We start from the raw sequence: 23,939 nt of genomic DNA on the forward strand, positions 1-23,939 counted from the left end.
TCTTAAATAATTAATATGCAACAATTTATACACAATGCACATGATTACAAAACAGAATCATTACTTGCTTAGTTATGGAATTTTTACATCTTTAGGTTAACACAAGTAACTCAAAAATTAAACTTGCATTAAAATTAATATACATATATAATTCGAGCTTCCACCTATTCCAGTATGATATCTTGGAAAAGGCTACCACTAGCACTGTTAATTATAAATCAAATAAGAATATGCTGTTATTTACAATAATGCAAAATGCCTAACTATATATATATACCAAATCATTTTGTTGGATTCTCAATATCTGAAGTTTGACATTCTTAGCTTATAGTTAAAAAACATAAGCTTTTCACCTGTGCGAACTTTGTGTGGGTGGAGGAGCAGCGTCTGACTGAGATAGTGACAATGTGTGGTGACTCATGACCGACCGTGTGACAGGCCTATACGCGTTTCATACACGTCCAATTTAGAGGTTGTGGCTTATTACCACAGAAAACAGTATTCTATGACATGGTAATCACCACGGAAACTTAATAAGCCATATTATATTAATTTGGTATCATCAATATCTTATATCGAATATATCACTAAGTAGTAAATTCCTTTTAGGTATCGGAAGTATCGGCATAAAATAAGCCGAAACTGATACTGATACCAATACCCAAAAAAAGGGCCAATACTGCCGATTCCGATACATCAGTACATCTCTACTATCTATATCAAGTGTTGGAAGATTTGCTGCCAAATGATCTAATATTCTATTGCTCTTGAGTAAAGCATTCATCCTTTTGCTTCTGAGTGGTGACAAGACACACCAGTCTCACTCATACCCAAGAGGCCAAACATTCCTTTATGGCTTCCTCAAACTTAGTGTGGTGACTGATGCCAAGCTCGGTGAGGCGGCTCACATCCATCTCAGGATCATGGGGTCGCAGAGGGCTGGCATCCATTGACGGGGTCACATGACTGTGGGGCAGGGAGAACACTAGTGCCATTTTCAAAGTCATCTCATACTTGGTGAGTTTCTCTCGTCCACTCCACTGATATATTCCACTCAGATTCTGTCCCTGCAAGGTAGGAGTTCACTATATTAGGCCACAACATTAAGATTGGCTCTTTTGTCTTCTTTAAAGAAGTTCTTTTTAATATCAATTACATTCAAAGATGAATGTAATAATGAAAAAATCTATTGTGGTAAATGATGAATTGATAAGCAAGATCCTATTGTTGATGAATGATAATCAATAACTGGCAATAACAACTGATGAAGTGACAAATTAAAAATTCTAATACTAAAGATAATGTTATTTCTAACACAAAAATTGATAAATCCAAAGCCTTATCTTAAAAAAATGAATAAAAAATAGATAAAAAATAAAATTCAGTGTTTATCCTGTCTCTTCACTAATGAGAAGTACTGTTTTGACAAAAAAAAAAAAAAAACCATTTGATTTTGAAAGTTGATAAAAGAACATGCTCATTAAAAAAAAAAAAAAAAAAAAAAAAAAAAAAAAAAAAAAGAAAAAGAAAAAAAAATATATATATATATATATATATATATATATATATATATATATATATATATATATATATATATATATATATATATATCAATGATAATGATAAATTGATAATCTTGAAAAGAAAAAGTGATCAATCCGATAATCAATAATTCAACCTAATCATCACGATAATTTATCATGACAATGCCCACCTCTGTCTGTAATTCATTGTCTATGCAATGTGTTTTACTTTTACATATCACTGCACCTCTCACACTACAGCCAACTTGCTCTTCTAATCAATCCTTCCATCTAATTTCTTTCCTAATCCACCAAATTCTACATTCTATACATAGTTTTCTAGCCTCACAATTTCTCAGCAAGCTATAATGCCTAAAATGTAAGGCACCACACCATAACCTTCAAACTGAGGGCAATCATGTCAGCTAAAATGAGGGCAATGTCTCTGACGTGTGCTGGACAACGTTGATCATGGTGAGACACAGCCTTGGGCTCACTGCTCTTCAAGATGTTCAAAAGACAGGTGACAGCACTCTCCTCTAGTCTCTCAACAGGACCATACAGCACAGGAACCCTCAACACACATACATCTGGGGAGGTCAGGACTGTTTTGTCATCTTAACTAGAGGTTCGGCATCTTTCCTATTGACATTTATCTTTCAGCTTCATCTCTATTGTAGATTATTTTCTCGCTCAAATATATAAAATGTTTTCTCTACCTAAAGGCAGAAATTATGAACAAAATACATACACATACATTTGTATTTCTATGGTAGAGATTAATTTTCTCTAAATAAGAGTCCTTTCTTTTTCCTTCCCTTTATATTTACCAATTATATCATGATAATAATAAGACCTTGATTTAACACAATTAAGGATTTCTTTGAATCACATCAATGGGTTTTGTTCCTTTTTCTGACAGGCATTACAGTAAGGCATAAGCTCATTCAAAAGACTGTTGTTAATACAGGCAAGCCCCTCAACCTGCAGGTGTTCCCCATAGTGTTGCATAAGTGGTATCCATCCTATGTAAATTTTTATCTTCCAATTAATGATCCAACCATCTTATACATATATACATATATATATATATATATATATATATATATATATATATATATATATATATATATATATATATATATTGAAAATCACCATAGTTTTTTGACCTTTGGGGGAAATTACCAGCATCAGTGAAATTAACATAAAAAAAGAAAGCAGTGGAGGAAACAGTGGACTTAATGATAATGTGAGAAAAAGTCCATTATATGAAGAAAGACGAGGTACAACAAACCTGGTGCAGCAGCCAAGACAGCTTCCTCAGATTCCAGCTTTGTGAGACCATACTTGCTGAGAGGGTTGCACTTGTCACCAACCTTGTAGGGTGGAGAAGTGCCATCAAACACGTAATCTGTGCTGATATGTATCATCTTGCATTTAATCTGGTCTGAAAAGTTAATACAATTTTAGATTTTATGGAAAGGAGAGGACTAGACCTGCATGGCATCCCAACACCCACACACTCCATTGTATCAGTGAAGCAAACTGTTGTGAAGTCATTCCACAGTGCAGCGCTACTGGTCTTGGTAAGAACTACAAAAACCACATAGGAAAACTTAATTAATAGAAAATAGATTAGTCTTTAAGACAACCATAATTTTTGCATGAGCTTAAATATCACTACTTGTTGCATAAGAATAAGCAGAAAGCAATAAGGAACAAGTACTATATATGCAGCAATCCCTGTATAAAACATATGTACTTATTTACACTACCATTCCCATCCATTGCTTTTGGAGTAATTTCATTACATATTTTTTAACATGATTTTTAGGCAGATGGCTTCATGTCTTTGTTTGTGGTGCACCACCATCGCTACCTGACACCTCTCTGCTAGGGCGTCCTGCCATCATCAGCAGAACCAACATTACAGACCCAAGCTGATTTCTCCTCCTATCACACTTCACCACCTCAGAGCAAGGCACTGTTAGGGATCCCATGTTTTCAACACGGTCAGCTGGAATATTTCCTTTCTCTCCTGATCACTATTAACAACGGAAATAATTAGAAAGGGTCATCCCCCCTCAGCCTGGAGGATTTAGGGTTTTGTACCTAACCTCAAGTTATTTATTTATCTATCTATCTATCTATCTATCTATCTATCTATCTATATATATATATATATATATATATATATATATATATATATATATATATATATATATATATATATATATATATATATATATATATATATATATATATATATATATATATATATATATATATATATATATATATATATATATATATATATATATATATATATATATATATATATATATATATATATATATATATATATATATATATATATATATATATATATATATATATATATATATATATATATATATATATATATATATATATATATATATATATATATATATATATATATATATATATATATATATACACAACAGCTCAAAACAATGAAACATAAAGGAATGTAACCTTCTTATAGCTTACCATTGCCTAGAAGTCAGTGTTTTAGACCACTTCTATCAAGTTGGGAAGTGAAATGGTCTTCGATATGAAGGTGCATCTGAGTATATTGTTTTCTCTTGACATATTTATTATACTTATAAACCTCAATATACAAATGTCCACAAGGATATTTGGTCATAGTTCATACTTCATAGAGGGTTCAAATTGCTGCATTGATGGTATGCTTTTGGCATTATTACAACAATATATGATGTTTTTTTTTGTTTGATACTGTCATGGTGAGTATCCCTAGAGGATCAGCCTTCTGGGGCATCACTACAAAATTATCCTCAACACACTCCAGTGATGGGAAAAATACATTAAATATGTATGATGTATGTATCTAACACTCAATGGTATTAAAAATAATACATATATTGTATGTAATCTTATTGAATTTTTAAAATGTTGCATTGCTCTTCTTTTATAGTCTCTTTCTTTCTTAACTTCCTTCTATCTACATCTTTGCAGTCAATCATTTATTACTTATATTTATTCTCCTTCCTGTGTCAACCTTAACTATTTTTCATTATACTTTCCACTCACTCATCCTTCAGTCTTCATCTGTTATCCACCTACAGACTTGGTAGCTGCGGTGGCGAGTGGACGTGTTGTGTGTGCGCTCCGTTTTTGGCTGTTGTTTTTATAGTTAGAAAGTGGAGTTTGTGCTTGGTGTCTGTGTGTGGTGCTTTTGAGTGTTAGTGAAGTGAAAGTGTGTGCTGCAAGTGTTAGATTAGAGTGAAATAGTGGTTAGAATCAGTGTTTGTGAGTTAAAAGTATTTTGTTAGAGCGAGGAGACTAGGCTTGTAACCGTCAAGTTGATCTTGAAAGAGGATTAGTTGACCTCACTTAGGCCCCCCACCACCGCGGTTCCCCCACCCCACCGTCACCAAGTATTTTTATTTGTTTGTTAGCTACGTATAATGTTCTTGTGAGTTAACAGATTGTAAATTAGTATGGCGGTAGTTACTGAGGTATATCAGAGTGTGATTGAGTGTGTAAAAGAGAGTGTTGAGGTGGCATTGGGCGAGTTTGTTGTGTGTGAGATGTGTGGGCATGACAGGAAGGTCGTTGACTTTTCTGAGTGTATGGTGTGTAGGCTCAAGAGCGAGAATTTAGTTCTTTCTCTTGAGCACCGAGAATTGCGAGAAGAAATGAGAAAGCTAAGTGAGGGGAAAAGTGCGAACGAAGTTCTCATCTTTGAGTTGAAAGAGGAGGTTAAGAGGCTTGGGGAGGCAATGGAAAAAATTAGGCAGGAGATCAGTGTTAGGCCGAAGGTTGGACCTTCTGCGGGGGACAGGGTGGCTTGGCCCTCTGTCGGGAAGAGCAGAGTGGGGAAGAGGGAGCAGGCGAGCCAGACTGGGAAAGATAGTATTCAGGATGGGCAGAGATGGCAGGTTGCGAGGGGAAGGAAAGCAGACGTAGTTAGGGAGGATAGGACTAAACCTGTTGAGTGTGAAAATAGGTTCGGTTTGTTGGAGGAGGAGAGGGGGAGTGAGAGTGGAGTGAATGAGGTGGTTGTGGTGAGTGAAAGGAGAGAGAAGGGGATAGAGGAGAGGAGGAGGAAGGTTGTTGTGCCTAGCACAGGTGTGTGTGGTGGGTGACTCTCAGGTTAGGTACTTAGATAGCACTTTCTGTGGGAAAGACAGGGATAGGAAGACGAACGTGTGTATGCCTGGTGCAGGTGTGTAGGCAGTGAGTGAGGAGGTGCAGAAGAGAGTTGGGGGGATGGAAAGAGAGGGTGTAGTAGTTTTGCACGTAGGTGGGAACAATGTCAGAGCAGGTGGGTCGGAGGAGTTAGTGGCAAGATTTCGGGAAATGTTAGGCAAGATAAGGGAGAGTGAAAGGAGGTGTGTAGTGTCAGGAATCTTGCCTCGTGTGTATGTTAGCAGGGAATGGTTGTCTAGGGCCATTGGTGTGAATGAACGGGTAAAAGGGATGTGTAAGGATGTGGGTGTCAGCTTTGTGGATGTATGGGATAGGTTCTATGGGTGAAGGGATTTGTATGCTAGGGATGCTGTGCATCTGAGTAGGAAGGGTGTGGATGTGCTGAGTGGATGTCTGGAGGGGGGAGTTGGGATGGAGTGTAGGGGGGTGAGGTAGCAAATGCATTCCAGAAGAAAGATGTTAGACATAAATTAGATAGGATAAACAGAGATAGTAAAAAGATTAGGAAAGATTTCCAGGTGCAAATAGGAGAGAATAAGATTAGGATTCCAAATAAGGAGACAGCATCTAGGAAGGTAGCAGGATTTAAATGTTTTTATGTAAATGCCAGGAGTCTTAGGAACAAGAAGGACGAGTTATCTAGTTATATAGTTGAGGAGGACTTAGATATTGTATGTGTCACAGAGGCATGGGTAAATGAGGAAAAGTTTAGGGAAAATAGGAAAGAATATGAAGTAGATGGATACATTATGCATTTACACCAGATAATTGGTAGGATAGGTGGAGGAGTAGTTATTTATGTAAAAATCCTTCATTTCCAGTCAGGTTAATGGTATTAAGGTAGATAACAGAGTAGAGTCCTTATGGCTGGATGTTAGAGTAAACAAAAGTAGGAGCTTTTTATAGACCACCCAACCAGTCAGCAGATGTATACAACCTTATGGTAGATGGGATAAATAGGGGGTGTACTAGTCAGACAATTATCTTAGGGGATTTTAATCTTAAGATGCTATAGGACGCCTAACTTCTGATCTTTCACTTGTTTCTGATTGGGGCAGAGAAAACCTGGTTTTGTTCAATGCCTCAAAAACTCAATTTCTACAACTATCTACTCGACATAACCTTCCAGACAACTATCCTCTCTTCTTCAATAACACTCAACTTCCCCTCTCCTCTACATTAAACACACTCAGTCTATCCTTCACTAAAAATCTAAACTGGAAATTTCACATCTCTACTCTTGCTAAATCAGCTTCCAAGAAGTTAGGTGTCCTGTGGCGTCTTCGTCCATTTTCTCTCCTCCCAGCTGCTTGCTCTGTACAGGGCCTTATCCGCCCGTGTATGGAGTATGGCTCTCATGTCTGGGGGATCCACACACAGCTTTACTAAACAAGGTGGAATCTAAAGCTTTTCGTCTTATCAACTCTTCTCCTCTAACTGACTGTCTTGATTCTTTAAGTCACCGCAATGTTGCATCTTTATCTGTCTTCTACCACTGTTTTCATGCTGTCTGCTCTTCTGAACTTGCTAACTGCTTGCCTTCCCCCCTCCTGCGGCCTCGCTGCACAAGACTCTCTACTTCTTCTCATCCCTATTCTGTCCATCTTCCTAATGCAAGAGTTAACCAGTATCTTCACTCCTTCATTCCCTACACTGGTAAACTCTGGAACTCTCTACCTGTGTCTGTATTTCCACCTGCCTATGACTTAAACTCTTTCAAAAGAGGAGTGTCAAGACACCTCTTACGTTAACTGGACCCTCCTTTTAGATTCTTTTGTTTTTTCTCTTTCTCCTACTTTCCTCTTCACAGGGCCTGGCAACCAGCGGGATTTTTTTTTTCTCCAACACTTTGTTTTCCCTTGGCCAGTGCCCTTGTAATGTAAAAAAAAAAAAAAAAAAACTGGGAGAGGATGGTAGGAGATGCTAGTGAAAATAAGTTTATGGAAAGTTTTCAGGATAACTATTTAGTGCAGATGGTAGATAAACCTACTAGGGGGAGGAAGGTTTTAGACATAGTACTAACAAATATTGAGCATTGTTTAAAGGAAGTTGAGGTAGGAGAGACTTTAGCAAACAGTGACCATCATATAATTAGATTTATCATTAATTCCAGTAGGGATAATATAGTGAATAAGACTAGAGTCCCAAACTATCAGAAAGGCAATTATGGTAGGTTACGTCAGTTATTAGGAGAGGTAAACTGGGAAGATAGTTTTGGAAATAAAACTGCACAGGAGATGTGGGATATTTTTAAGGTTGTAGTAAAGGGTATAGTGATGCAGTGTATCCCTTACAAAGATATAAGGCAGAGAAACAGGAAGCTATTATGGTGGACTCACGAGATAGGTAGACAGATCAGAGAGAAGAAGAGGGCATATAGAGAGTTGCAGAAAAGTGGGGAAGATGTAGATTTGATTAGGTACAGACAGGTCAGGGATGATTTGAGTAAGGTTATAAAAAAAAAAGTAAAAGGCAGGCAGAGATAAAACTAGCTAGAGCTGGGAGTAAAGATCCCAAAAAATTATATAATTATTACAAGGTCAGTGATAAAAGAAATAAGGATAGGATTGGACCACTCAGAAAAGATAGTATAGTAGTGGATCAAAATGAAGACATAGTGGAATTATTGAATGAACAATTTTCTTCAGTATTTACTAGGGAAAGAATAGGAAATCCTGTTACAAACAGTGTGACAAGTAATTTAAGAGATTTAGAAAATATTGATATAAAATTGGGAATTATTAGGAAATTTATTCTTGAACTAGACAATAGGAAAGCTAGTGGTCCTGATGAGCTACATGCCAGAGTACTTAGGGAGGGTGTAGACAGTATTTCTGAAGCACTTAAGTTAATCTTTGAAAGATCACTTAGGTTTGCTGAGATACCTCAGGACTGGAAGTTAGCTAATGTTACACCAATATTTAAAAAAGGTAGGAACGATGATGCGAATAATCATAGACCGATCAGTTTAACTAGTATAGTAGGTAAGATACTAGAGAAAATCATTAAGGGTAGTATTTGGGAGCATTTAAATGAGAATAGATTAATTAGAGATACCCAACATGGCTTTAGATCAGGGAGGTCCTGTCTTACAAATTTGCTCGATATCTTAGAATATATTACCAAGGAGTTAGATGATGGAAATAGCATAGATGTTATATATCTAGATTTTAGCAAGGCGTTTGATAAGGTACCACATAGGAGGCTAGTGTACAAATTGAGACTACATGGGATAGGGGTAGGTTAGTTGATTGGATTAGTGAATGGGTTTCTGATAGGAAACAGAGTAGTATTAAATGGGGCAATGTCTGAGTGGAAGGAAGTGGTTAGTGGGGTACCCCAAGGATCAGTGCTAGGACCTCTTCTTTTCTTGGTGTACATTAATGATTTAGATATAGGAATTAGTAGCAAAGTATCAAAGTTTGCAGATGATACTAAGATAGCATGTGCAGTACAGGGTGAAAAGGACAATTACAGAATACGAGACCTGGACAGGCTGATAGCATGGGCAGACAGGTGGCAGATGGAGTTTAATTCTAAAAGTGTCAGGTTATGCATTTAGGTAAAGACAACACAAACTTTAGCTATGAGATGGAGGGATGTTGGCTAGAGGCAGTAGAGGAGGAAAGGATTTAGGAGTAGTGATAGACAGGACTATGAAATTTTCAAAGCAATGTTTAGAAGCAAGAAATAGGGCAATAGGATCCTGGGTTTTATAAATAGAAATGTTAGTTATAAAAGTAAGGAAGTGGTGCGTAGCTTATATAATTCCTATGTTAGGCCCCATTTAGAGTATTGCATACAGGCCTGGTCACCCCATTATAGGCAGGATATCAACATGTTAGAAGCAGTTCAGAGAAGAGCAACTAGGATGATACCAGCATTAAAGTGCCTGGAGTATAGAGATAGATTAAAGGAATTAAACATGTTTTCATTTGAGAGGAGATGTATAAGAGCGGATATGATAGTTATTCAAAATGTTCTCAGATACAAACTACATAGATGTGAGATCTTTCTTTACCTTAGAGGGGGGAAGTAGGACTAGAAATCATGGCAGGAAGATTAGAAAGCAAGGCTGCAGGTTAGATATAAGAAAATATTTCTTTAGTCATAGGGTAGTAGACTTCTGGAATGCATTGCCAGAGAGGGTTGTAAATAGCACTAGTTTGACACTGTTTAAAAACAGATTAGATAAGCACTTAAATTTACTAGATTTATAATTATGTATAGAGCTGCATGATAGTTTTTATAAGAAATTTACTATAGTTAAACAAGACATGATCCCCATGTATGGGGATCACAGATTGTAGAGGAATTCGCTGCAGGACTTAGCCCTGTTTATGGGCCAAATATTTAGAATTAGTATATAATGTATTGTGTACTTGTAAGTGTATCTTTAAGTACTGATGACGAGGTCGCTGTGCGACTGATACAGGATAACCTAGATGGGCCCTGGTGCCCCTTTGTTATCCTTATCCTATTATTTATGTTATGTTATATGTTATGTTATGTTATGATCTACAATACATTCTTACTTGCCACAGAGGCGATATTTTCAGCTGTCCTGATGTTGAGGATCCGTGTCTCTTCATACTGACTCTCCACCACGTCAGGGAATCTCTGTGCTGCTGTGTGAATTATGAAGTTTGGTTTCTCTTTTTCAATTATGAGTCTCACTGCTTCCAGGTCTGTTAGGTCACACTTGATGAGCCCTGGGCCAGCTCTGTAATAAGAAAGGAGTCAGAATACAAATATAATAATAAAAAAAAATGATAAGAGAAGGAAAAGAAAAGTATGAAGTCATGATAAATACAAAGAACAAAAGTAAAAATTGAAGACAAAAAAATCATTCAAATATTTACACCAGCCAAGATTATTTTGGTATGTGTAGTGAAAATAACAAAGGTCCACCAGCAACTCATTCAGTCTGGATAAAATAAGAAAGAACCTGAAATTACAGCAGGAACCAAAGATAACATGGTTTCATTTAGCACTGACCAAAAACCAGTATTTCATTTAATGTGTTTTGTACAACTCTTCTCCATAACAACAAAGATAACATTATGAGCTTGTTCTTCAATAAGAACAATAGCAGCAGCAATACATCAGAAGGGAGGAGTCTCACAGCACACTGCTAATTCCAACCTGAATGTGGCCTCCCAGTCTTGCCACTACCAACATTATTATATCCCATCCACTTAAAAGCACAGTTAATAACAGTCTACCCATTCATCAGAAATATCACCCTCCCCATCAGAGTTAGCTACATCATTCCCCATCAAACACAAATTGAAAATATAACAGCATTAATCCATTCTTTACCGATGGCATACTAGAGTATTTCATAGCAAATTTTTGGCTGCCAAACTGATGAAGTATATATATATATATATATATATATATATATATATATATATATATATATATATATATATATATATATATATGTGTGTGTGTGTGTGTGTGTGCGTGTGTGTGTGTGTGTGTATGATTGTGTATTGACGATACACAGGATTTCATTTCTCAGTTCGCAAGATTTTTATTACATAGTGACAAGTTGTCATCTTTTGACACTTTGACAAGTTGACAACTTTTGTTTCAAAGAGCCCAGGCATATTACAATAGTACTTCATATAAAATATCATTTATGGAACTGTTGAAGTACCAATGTATGTTGCCACTTATTGAAAATATATAGGATTCAATTTCTTTTCAGTTTTTATGATTTTTAAGAACTCAGTGACAATTGACTAATTGGCAATTTGTGTTTTAAGGATATTGGAGATATCCTTGGGTGGTGATGATGTGTAGTGCTGAGCAGTGTGTGAATGACATATGACACGCCACAGCCATTTTTTTCCTGATAGTGATTTTGAGTGTGATGTGAACCTTGAAAGTGAATTAGAAGAGTCAGATGATAATGCAACTCAACCAGTAGGGTTCATAATGACTAAACATGAGTGTAAGGATGAATGTAAACTATCCCCATGAAATTAGAAGTGCACGAAAGACTCAGAATGGGAGAAGGTGCTTGGCAATAGTGTAGACTGTGAAATCAGTAACAAAGGGTTTAAAATATCCATCAATATTTCATGAGTCAGAATATTATCAGCAAAATTGAAGTACACAACACTTTATTTCATTATTGATAAAAATCTTTAGAATGAAACAGCATAATGCTGAATAGAAACAGTATCTGATATGTGAGAAAGTAAATGAGCTGTCATAAAAATTTATATATTTAGCCTCTGTTGTAATGAAATAACCATGATGATCTCACCTGGAAAAAGCGAGGCCCTTCACTGCATGACCTGCCTCCCTCAACACACCACACACTGCCCGTCCCAGCAGCCCCGATGCTCCTGTCACCAGCACACAACATGGTGGATTGCACATTGCTGCCTGCAGGAGAACAAAGATATTCTAGTATGAGGCTGCAGAATACTTGCAATAATAACCAAGGAATGCAACATCACCTTGTCACACAAAACTTCTGTTGCTGACCATGACAAGAGCACAACCAGGTAACAACCAGGTGATGTCAGGTTAGGAAGGTGCCACAGATGATGTCAGGCTGGGAAGATGCCACATGCCTGGTTCAAGGGGGAGGAGAGAGAGAGAGAGAGAGAGAGAGAGAGAGAGAGAGAGAGAGAGAGAGAGAGAGAGAGAGAGAGAAAACTGGACAAGGAGATACAAATCTTTATAATACAGCTGCATCAGATACAAGCATGTAACTCACACATCATGCAGAAGTGTCAGTGACTTTGCCGTACACAGTTATTGCACGGCACATGTGTATGTTTGTAACATCACTCACAAGTATGGCTGAAATTCAAGAATTTCTGAGACCAGCTATATAATTTTTGAGATGTTTCATCCGGTTAGGTTAGGCTTATGTTTGCTTAAATTAACGTCCCGGGGGAGGAGGCGGGGTGACAAAACTCCCCCAGCTAGGATAAACAGACGTAATTTTCCACTGGCTGAATATAGTGACTATACGAGTTTGTTTTCACCGACAATCATTCATGGCTTCATGCAACTGCATTTTTTTTTCACAAATTTCTCTTATAAATTTATCTATATGCTTATTTCAACAATTAGGACTATATACATTTCTGTGTCAATGTAAAGGTTCAATACTCACGTAATAATGGATTTTAAAAACTAGAGTACGTCTGAAGTTGTTGTATTAGCGCAGCAACCACTTTCCCGTCCCATGAACCCTGATGTATTCCTGTGAAAGTCACAACTGTGGCAACCGTCTTGTCTTCCTAAGTGTCAGTGGGTGCCCGCAGTCACCAGCCGGCCCAGCAGAGTGGGCACTGGGCACTGTACAGCTTCAAAGCTTGAAGGTTCAGAGAGAAGTAGAATGCGTAGTTGGACTCAGCGGAAGTGGAAGCATGGGCACTGTAGTATGAATTGATATACGATCTCCTCGGTGTTCCTTCACCACAGGGGCAATAGGGCAGGAGCCAGCTCAGCAGGTATAAGAAGTGTTCTGAGACCGACAGGTGAAATGAGGGCGCAACACGGCGCGTGAGGGTCACATCCAATACGCGGGACTGTCGTCACACAAGAGCTGTCGATGCAGTACTTTACCTACTATTTCATTATTCAATTATACAATAGTTTGTGGCTTCATATATATTGGCATTTAAAAACTTGCACCTAGGTAGTAAGTTATTGATATATTTGACTTCAAACACATCAGTCCATTATATACTTGTATGAGATGCATTCGATCATTTCGATGTATTATGACGCATGTGAGAAAACACGAAAGGAGTGTTACACATGCACTGTCTCCTGGAAAAGTCCCTAATGTACCTGTGGTTACAGTACGGCAGCCTCAACATTACTTCCTTGGCTAAGTGTGGTGGGAATTTGGGCACGATGGTTATACTTTTGTTCTTGATTTGCCCAATATTCATCCAATTTAGGTTAAAAGACAGCTACCCCGTCAACAGCCACAACCCAATGGCAGACGCAGACCATTCATGTATACAAAACTGTGAAATAGTTGGATTTTTTTTAATAAAAAATACATTTATCTTACCATTTATTAATAATATATTAAAAAAAACAAGAAGTATGTACATTTAGAGAGAGAGAGAGAGAGAGAGAGAGAGAGAGAGAGAGAGAGAGAGATACCAACACAATTTACAATAATTTTAGGAGGTATTTGAATGCAAGTTTGAATATGTTGATGTAATTTTTTTTTATAAAAAAAAAAGGCAACCAGTTTTCAATATATATATATATATATATATATATATATATATATATATATATATATATATATATATATATATAATTTTTTATTTCCCATTACTTAACAATTTTTTGTTAAATGACTTTATTACTAATAGACTATTCAATTAAAAAAAGGAAATATATATATATATATATATATATATATATATATATATATATATATATATATATATATATATATATATATATACACATTTTTCTTTTTCTAATTGAATAGTCTATTAGTAATAAAGTAATTGAACAGAACATTGTTAAGTAATGGGATGTAAAATGTCCAGATTAATTTATTGTTGCTTTCTGAGGTAAAGGTTCCCCTGGCCTAGTCTCTGGTCTTGGCCACTGGCCAGTGTACTTCAGTCACTGCAACCACTACTACCAGAACAGCTCACTTTGGAACAGGAAAGGACACAGCCCTGCTTACTACCACACCGAAGAATCTTGTGGTTGCTGCCTCCTCCCTGCTGTCAATCTGTAACAGTTCTTGACAATAGGACAAATATTTCTGCATTGCAACAATGGTTTCTTATACCATTAACACATTTATCTGGAAAATTCCTTCAAACAGATAGGCATGTTATTCCTGTAGGGTGGGTGGGATTCATCTGGGCTACTTAAAATTTTCATCAAGACTCAAGCTTGAATGATATTGTTCCTACAAAAAATAATAAAACAAGTGAACATTAATCCTAATGAGAGGTGCAACAAAGTTTCCTTGGCTTTCATTAATCTTCACTTTCACCTCCATCCCTTAACAACCTGCTAAAATTGTTAAATTATCACTAGAGAATAATTCACTCCCAGTTTGGGAACTACTAAAGTTCATTCTGTTTGTAAACTCTCTCCATCTTCCTTTCCTATTTGAATGCACTCTGACTCATCCCATCCACACAAGGTTTTCATTTCACAGGTATTACTTTCCACATGTCCACACAATGGCTCTTCTATTCCTTCAAATTATAACTGTACATTCCTAACTTGGATAAATGCATCACTTTATTTCTTTTGTATTTCACTGTGCTATGTCTTTCTTCCCGACAATTATCCATGACTTTTATTCATATTGATATGACCTTTACAAGTTTCAGGACTCTTTCTTATTTTCAGACAACTTTATATATTATTCTATACTCATCTCTGCCCCCCCTCCATTTCTGCCACCATAACCTTGTATCCTCTTGGCTCTTCTTTACATTCTCATTCCAGTCTTTCTATAGCACTGGATCCTTCATAAAACAATGAATAGTGATAGAAAAATAAGAGGTACCTATGCAAAGCTCTGCAACACTAAATGGTGTTTGTTAGAAATGGCAGTCAGCAAAATACAATAATAATACATGATTAGCCCTGAAATTACTACCTCTAATACTTACTAACTGTCACTACATGGAGTTTTCTTTTTCTTGAAGGGACCAATCATAGTGTCTGGCATAGGTTTATATGGCTTGCCAGTGTCCAGCTTGGTGACTTCTGGCCGTAGCTTGGCACCTATGAAGAGAATTTACAGGCCATCATACACTGTTGTATATAGCACAGGAACATGTGGATTTTAGGTGTGGGCTCCAAGAAATAATGAAATATGTCACCAAATTTATCTATCAACAATGATTCAGGTAAGTACATACAAAATTATATTTTAAACACTTGATTTACAAGGGTCCAATGTGACCTTTAGTATCACATGATCCCGACTTCTAAAAATATTGTAATAATTGAATTATAAGGAGAAAAATAGAAAACAGAAAGTATAACATTAAGTGGGAAAAAAAAAAAAAAAAAAAAAAGCAGAGGTGTATAAAGGCATAAGGACTGGAGAGTGCAAGATTAATAGCAAAGAGCAGTGCTATCAGCAGTGAGGATGAAGACAAGGTAATACTAAAGTCTATGCTAAGATGGCTCCTGGGTGTGGGTATGGGTGGTGTTCTGAAGGAATGCATGGGTGTCAGATCTTGAGGAAAACCATAAGATACCATTGTAATAAGTGTGTTACTGAATAGAGAACAAGTATTGTTTGAATAAAATCAATGACATCTTCAATAAGCTGATATGCTTTGAACAATAATCCAGATGAATTACATTATACTAGAAGAAAGCAGAAATGTGGTACCCACTCTTTTTTTTTATGTTGCTTTTAGATGGAATGAAGGAATGATTACTACTACATTAGACCTTTGGTAAGCAAATAGTGTTAAATTGAAATTTTTCAGTGTAACAAGTGGAAAATTTAAGTAAAAAAGTGGAAATAGGAGAGAAAAAAAAAAAAAAAAAAATAAGTGGAAAATTTAAGTAAAAAAGTGGAAATAGAAGAGAAAAAAAAAAAAAAAAAAAATCATATGACCATATGATAGTACATCCTTCTTGTGTGTATGACAGGATGACAGGCAGGATTAAATCTCCCTGGCAAGCTAGACCCTTCTCTCTCTCTCATATATATATATATATATATATATATATATATATATATATATATATATATATATATATATATATATATATATGAAATGGATGCAACCAACACGTCATGGCATAGTGGAAATATTCACATTCCAGCAACTCTGGCATCATGACCTGACATCAGATCAAGGCCACACATGGATCTCCCTCCCCATCTTACCTCTCTCTAAATATACTTATATATATATACAAATATATGATATATATATATATATATATATATATATATATATATATATATATATATATATATATATATATATATATATATATATATACACATACATACATATGTTAACATAGAAATACTTATATGCATACATACATACATAAACATACAAATATTTACATGCATGCATACAAGCATACATATTTTACCTGCAACCTATAGTTCATGGTATAACAGTATAGCAGAGAAAAACAGCAGTGAGTGTGTGGGGAGGCCAGTAAAAGGGATGGCAACACTAAAATTTCTCAGCCTGAGTCCCAGGAGCCATCTTAGCGTAGACAGAGTATACTACAGTACATATTGAAACTCACTGAAGAAAGAAAGACCTAGATCCAAGGCAACCCCTAGCTATACCCCTGACCTTTACTAGGCAATGAGAAACATAAGTAATATGGTGCATCAACTTACTATAAACACCATCATTCTTCTCCACCACCTGCATCACACTGGTCCTCAGCACCTCTTCTACCTGTCTTCCAAAGTTGACAAGCTGCAGATCAACAAATGGAAAGTCAATGGGAACTTCACATACCTACATACAGAATGTAATGTCATCTATCATAGTTATGCAGTCAATCAAAATGGTCAACCAGAACAAAAGATTTTATGGTAGCTTATAGAGAATTCTCACATTCATGCAAGGATTCCTTTCAAAGACCAGTTTCAGTAAATTATTTCATATTTGTTGGTCAATTTGTGATCAAGATAGCTGAGAAGCCAACACAAGTTCATGATCATGTGACACCATGTCTGCCTCTCCACTACCCTGCGATCACACACTCTGCTTGGGTGCCTGTCCTGCCCAACCATGTGTGAATGAGGCCAGGCCTCAGTCTTTGTCTCCAAGGCCTGCAGCCCATGTGAGCCACTGAGTAAGCCATAAGCCCCGGCCATGATCCACGCTGCCTGACTAGCTTTCCCGGTCACCACCTAATTCCTGTCCAGCTTGCCTAGCAGGCTGAATATGTTACTCCTGGCAGAGCATCATTCACTGTCTTGTTTGTTGTACGTTTCATATAATATAGTGTAGTTGTTGCTCTGCTGCCTTTCCGTGTCACCTTCCTACAGTTTATGCTAGCAAGAAATATCAAATACTAATACAGTCACAGCACTGACCTCCTCCACAGCAGCTGCATCTGAGACATTCTTGTTCTTGTGGAATTCTGTGTTGATCTTTTCTCGAGCAGCTGAAAGAAGACTGTCATTTAGTGGACGTCAAAGTGACATACATCCATACATAAATACATACATACATACATACATACATACATATATATATATATATATATATATATATATATATATATATATATATATATATATATATATATATATATATATATATATATATCATTAAAGGTGATTGCTAATTCAGCATTTGTTATTTTCTTTGAGATATTTTCTTTATATCTTATAATTGTCTTTTTCTCTTTATCAAGTTTTTGTATGACTTCGCCGAAGTCATTTCGGGTCTACAGTAGTTTTTAAGCAGGAGGTGTTTTTAAAAACAGCCCTTCTAATGAAAAAGAAAGCCTGCAGAAGTCTCATCTCATCTATAGATTTACATGCAACAGAGGAAACTGTAAATTCCTCCAACCAACCTATATTGGGAGGACAACAACACGACTCTCCAAGAGACTGACATTCCACTTAGCATCTGGACCCCCAAAGAAACACATGCACGAAACCCATGGAACGACCATCAACAGGGAAACTTTAGAAGAAAACACAGAAATCTTAATAACTTGTAATGATTCAAGACGCCTTGCTATATTAGAAGCCCTCAACATCAAGGACATGAACCCCCCAATGAATCAGCAGGCAGACGATTTTCAAGCCTTACCCAATGCACGAAGAGCAAGAGCTGTGCACCAGCCTACTGAACAGGCCCCGCTGCCGAACACTCCACCCACCAACCAATCATGAGTGAGGATGTGTGGTCTGCGAATCACCGAGGAGAAATAAATAGAGCCCTCCCAGCCTGGTCAAAGCATTCCCACTGACACCAGCAGAAGAGAAACAACGCTATTGAGGAAGGGTCACTAGACCCGAAATCACTTTGGCGAAGTCATACAAAATAAAGAGAAAAAGACATTGATAAGATATAAAGAAAATATCTTAAAGAAAATAATAAATGCTGAATTAGCAATCATCTTTAATGAAATATCTATAAGAGAAAGACTCCTGCCTATATATACCCTTAATATATATATATATATATATATATATATATATATATATATATATATATATATATATATATATATATATATATATATATATATACACACACACACACACAAAGACAAAGAAATAATGAAGAAATTGATAAGTACTGAAATAAGACCTAGATTGGAATATGCAGAAGTTGTGTGGACCTCCCATAAAAAAAAAAAAAAAAAAAAAAAAAAAAAAACAAAGAAATTGGAGACTACAAAAAATGGCTACAAGAATGGTTCCAGAGTTTAAAGGGATGACATATGAGGTGAGACTAAAAGCTATGGATCTACCAACCCTAGAACAGAGAAGAAAGAGAGGGGATCTGATACAAGTTTATAAATTGATTAACGGAATGGATCAATTGGATAATGAGAAACTAATCCTGAGAAAAGAATATGACATTAGAAGCACAAGATTTCATAGTACGAAACTGAGGAAGGGAAGATGTCTGAGAGATGTAAAAAAATATAGTTTCCTGCAAAGATGTGTTGAGACTTGGAACAGTATGAGTGAGGAAGTGGTGTCAGCAACGAGTGTGCATAGTTTTAAAGAAAAATTGAATAAGTGTAGATATGGAGACGGGGCCACACGAGCATAAAGCCCAGGCCCTGTAAAACTACAACTAGGTAAATACAACTACATAAATATACACACACACAAGGTTGTCTTATTCAATAACTGCTTGGAGATAAGACAACTTTAATTTATAGAACATTTACTTAAAAAAAAAGTAAATATAATGACAACAGTTGGTACTATATATTGTGCAGTATGGAAACTTGGTCCTGATGTTAGCAGCCTCTCAGTGGCCCAGACCAGGCTCCCAGCAAATGCCTCACTTCCTCTATACCCTGTCATCCACCAATAACTCTCCCAGCCACTGAGCTACCTAGGCCAGCTTAGACTCCCAGCCATCCCCTCACTCCCCCTATGTATATACTGCTATCTACCAATAACTCTCTCACTGTCTTAGGATAATTGTTGTTAATATAGTCACCATTATTATTACTATTAGTAGTTACAGTTAATGTTATCAATGTCGTTTTAACTGTTGCATAACCCAATACTAGTATCTTCAGTAAGAGGCAGTTGGATGGGGGGGATCACTTAAGAGATAATTTAACTTACCAACAGATTATCAGGAACCTTATCCTGTTGCTATGTGAGGACAGTCTGTATTCAAAGTTTGCTTTTAAACACACGTCTGGATTTCAGTTAATTCAGTTTCTTGGAGGAAACCACCATCATAATTATACATCCAAAATTTTTTTTGAAATTTTGATGATAAGAAAAGACTATGCATAGATGCACAAGACAAATCTAGGCTACCTATAAACTCATTTCAAGTGTCCAAGGAGGAAAGTAGTGAGGGTTCATGATGAATGCTGAGGCTTCTGGTGCACATGGCCCTTGCCTCACCTGCCAGTGCATTGGTGTCGCCGTGAAACACTGTAAGACGGGTGCGGTGCAACTGCTTGAAGCAACCCAGCACCTGGGACAGACATGAAGGGTAAGAAAAATGTATAAAATTCAAATGAATAAAAACATGAATAAAAAGAAATGTAAACACCATAATAATGAAGCTTACTTTTCTCCTCAGTTCATGGGCCATATTCAGTTGTGCACTGTCTGGCAACTCAATCTTTGATGAACCAAGAGCCTGAAACATGGAATAGACTTGTTCAGAAAAGTGAACTTTTGTCATCAGGTTTGTGTCATAATTCTATCTGTAGCTAGTTAAATACAAAGATGAGACTCATTTGACAGATAGAAAATTCAAGACAGAATGATTTGCTTTGTTTTACTGATGTGTATACAGTACATCCTCTATAAATTGGATCAATTAAGGGAGAACCCTTGTTGAAATATCTGAGGATCTGATTTATCTGACTTATCCTCCTGTAGCTATATGCAAAATCACAGAAACATTTTTCATCATCAAAACTTAATACATATAGCTACAGTAAAAGTCTGAAACTTCAGAAGGCAGTGGAACATGAGAGTTCCAAAACATCAAATATTTTGTAGTCTTAGTGATATACATAAAAATGGTAGTAGAATTCTAAAAAAAAAAAAAGAATTAATTAGAATAATTAAAACAGAACACATACTTCTGATCTTGAAACCAAGACAAGAGAAAGAAAGAGGCCATAGAGCCCTGTGAGAGGTGTTTACCAACACTGTCCTCCTCCTGAGGGGGTGCACATATCACCTATGAGCTTCTTTAAGCCATGAGTGACATCATGATCCTGCTATAGTAACTGAGGACTGCTCCTTAACCTTTTAGAATTTTACAGAGTGTACAATATTGGAATGGAGAAACATAGTAGTGCAGAGTGTATGCAATCACCTGTGAGCTTCAGCATGCCATGAGTGACGTCACAACCCTGCTATAGTGTATTGCTGGATGCTAATTAACCTTCCAGATGCCAGATGTTCATTTAGATGAAAATAATCAAGTGGTTAAATAGAATCTGGTTCATTTGACTGATATGTGACTTGTACATATCCAATTTTATAGAGGATTTGTTGTATATAATAAAAACAATATACAAAGAAAGACATTCAGAAAAGAAATTAATTATTAACACATGAATAAAATTTCCATAATAAACCCAAATGATATTAAAACTCTTAAGTAAATATTTGCTGAAAAAGCACATTGGCACACATTCACATAGTTCACAGCAATTTAAGGGCTAAGGAAGGTATTTTTGGTGTACCTGCTATCTGAAAGTCCTCCTTTTCTAAGACTAAAAAAAAATTTGCTTGTTGGGCATTTGGTGAAGCTGGATGTTATTGTAGGGTTGCCATTTATCAACTATCGAAATTCCAGTCATCTTTACCAACACCTGATATAATATTGGAAAACATGTAAATCAATTTACTTACTTTGCTGCATTAACAAGGTCACAAGGCCACAAACAATGATCTGAACTGATGCCTATATCAATGCAGGTTAAAGAGAAAAGATTGGCATGGAACATGAGGCGAGTCATGCCACGAAAGGAAGGCTGGGAGCATTGACTCCATACAAGACTATGTAAAGAAACTAAAAACTAAGTGAGCCTCTTTTTATTTCACTCTTTGTTGCCCTCAGGTGGCTTTCTCTTCTTACATAAGAAAAATAGTATAAAGGTGTAGCAGGAATATCATCCACAGTTTAAAGATTAACTGAGAATGTGAATGGTAAGTGCACAATACATGGTGAGATAGTTTATCTGGGCCTAAACACAACCACCTGCCTGATTGTGACAGTCGCTGGCCACCAGTGTCACCCACTCACTATCGTTAGGCTGCTTCAAAGTATAACACAGTTCTAGCAAGACACCACGGAGTAATGATAACCTCTTCCTTGAGCATATCACGTACACATACACGTGTAGCCCCTGTTCACCTAGCAGTGAGTAGGTACGGGATGTAAATCGAGGAGTTGTGACCTTGTTATTCCGGTGTGTGGTGTGTGCCTGGTCTCAGGCCTATCCGAAGATCGGAAATAATGAGCTCTGAGCTCGTTCCGTAGGGTAACGTCTGGCTGTCTCGTCAAAGACTGCAACAGATCAAACAACAATAATAATGGTGCTGCTACTGCTGGTACTACCAGGTGAGAGTACTACTACACTCCCTCACACATTTCTATTCTTCATTTCTTCCTCCTATCACTAAACTTATTTAACACAACAATGGGCTATTGATATTTGGTGGTTGATTCTGGCTTTGCTTCTTCTTCTTCTTCTTGGGGGTTTGATGGGGCCGTGCAGGCTGTGTGTCACAGCCTCTAGTGCCCCAGAGGTCCAGGATGCGGAGGTGATGTGGTCAGGCTATATGCGGTGGAGTTGATTTGTTTTGTGTAGGAAGGTCCTGGTGAGGTTGGTTTTGCTTCACTATCTGGTCCTAGAAACATAGGGGAATGCAGGCAAAACATTGGTGGACTGACCTGAGAGAGAAACCACCCCTGAGGTGCCCTTGTGCCCCATATGTACGTACGTAATTCATTTTAAAAATCGCCAGAGGAAAAAAGTCCCTACAGTGGAATACACTACAGTTTTAGACGCAACAAATACTTTAACTAATAACCAAATTATAATAACGTTACCTTCTTCTTCGTGTTGAGGGCCGTGAAGATCCGCTGGATTCTATGAGCCCTGGAGGAGTCCCGTGATGTTATCACAGGCGTGATAGCTGATCAGTCTTCCTGAGGAAGGCACAGGTGAGGCGGATGACAGTGGGTTGCCGTGACGGGTGAACGCCTGCTGCCGATAGCAGGGTGGGCAGGTCGAATGTTGTCACGTCCAGGGCAAGGAGTCGAGAACGTAGCACAACACGGTGAGAGTGAAAGCGTGGGCAGTGGAGAAGGAAGTGTTCGATGGTTTCAGGTGCAGTCCTGCACCAGGGGCAGTATGGGTCAGGGGACAGGTGCAGGCGATGCAGGTGAGCAGTGAGTCTGGTGTGGCCCAGGCGGAGACGGGTGACGGCGACGTCCAGGACACGGGACTGTTGTCGCATTCAGGGTTAACATAACCCTGGATGGAATTACACCTGTACTGGCCCAGAGAAGTGATGAGGAGAGCAATGTTGAGGGAGGTGTCCCAGGTGGAGTGACATTTTCGGGAGATAATGCGCTTGGCGGTGGAGAGAGAGAGAGAGGGAGCGGGGTGATGTTTACCTCCGACAAGCCCATCTTGGCAGCAGCATCGGCGACCTCGTTTCCTCGCCGTACTGAGTGCAGTGCTGCCAGGTCGAGTTGCCAACTTTACCCTAAATTCACCCTTAACATTACCCTGTTTGCTTTAAGATTACCCTGTTTACTACTAACCTATTTTTAAAGATGATTTATACGCATATATATATGTAAAAGATATCAGCATAATATATACAGTGATACAAAATTATACTCACGTGTACTTGCAATACTCGTGTTGCCAGTGTCCATAATGATTACTCCTGCTGGTCGTATATGCGTTCCGTCATCAGGTTCACGTGTGTTGATGTAATTTTGAAATTGTCTGATGTTGAATTTTCAA

At 37.2% G+C, this 23,939-nt stretch overlaps 2 protein-coding genes across 5 annotated transcripts; both read right to left on the reverse strand.

The window, feature by feature from the left end:
- Positions 1-597: 597 nt before the first annotated feature.
- Positions 598-13,693, reverse strand: LOC123512410 (methionine adenosyltransferase 2 subunit beta-like). 3 transcript variants are annotated; one of them, XM_045268804.1, is made up of 6 exons: positions 13,569-13,693; positions 12,022-12,143; positions 10,277-10,464; positions 2,818-2,970; positions 1,923-2,113; positions 598-1,067 (listed from the first exon to the last, which is right to left on the reverse strand). In XM_045268804.1, exons 2-6 carry the CDS (start codon positions 12,135-12,137, stop codon positions 825-827), a joined length of 891 nt encoding a protein of 296 aa, XP_045124739.1. In that variant the 5' UTR covers positions 12,138-12,143; positions 13,569-13,693; the 3' UTR covers positions 598-824. The 3 variants fall into 3 exon arrangements, with proteins under 3 accessions (XP_045124739.1, XP_045124740.1, XP_045124738.1); XM_045268805.1 differs by lacking the exon at positions 13,569-13,693 and adding an exon at positions 12,886-13,321 and having other exon boundaries at positions 1,974-2,113; XM_045268803.1 differs by lacking the exon at positions 13,569-13,693 and adding an exon at positions 12,886-13,319.
- Positions 13,694-14,206: 513 nt separating this feature from the next.
- On the reverse strand, positions 14,207-23,633 carry LOC123512411 (complex III assembly factor LYRM7-like). Of its 2 annotated transcripts, none has more exons than XM_045268806.1 (7): positions 23,582-23,633; positions 20,504-20,575; positions 20,335-20,407; positions 17,812-17,882; positions 17,104-17,185; positions 15,386-15,500; positions 14,207-14,484 (listed from the first exon to the last, which is right to left on the reverse strand). In XM_045268806.1, coding segments are annotated over exons 1-7 (429 nt in total). In that variant the 5' UTR covers positions 23,597-23,633; the 3' UTR covers positions 14,207-14,483. The 2 variants fall into 2 exon arrangements, with proteins under 2 accessions (XP_045124741.1, XP_045124743.1); XM_045268808.1 differs by lacking the exon at positions 23,582-23,633 and adding an exon at positions 23,012-23,149.
- Between the last annotated feature and the right edge of the window lie 306 nt (positions 23,634-23,939).

Source organism: Portunus trituberculatus, chromosome 33, assembly GCF_017591435.1.
Source record: "Portunus trituberculatus isolate SZX2019 chromosome 33, ASM1759143v1, whole genome shotgun sequence".
Taxonomy (NCBI): domain Eukaryota; kingdom Metazoa; phylum Arthropoda; class Malacostraca; order Decapoda; family Portunidae; genus Portunus; species Portunus trituberculatus.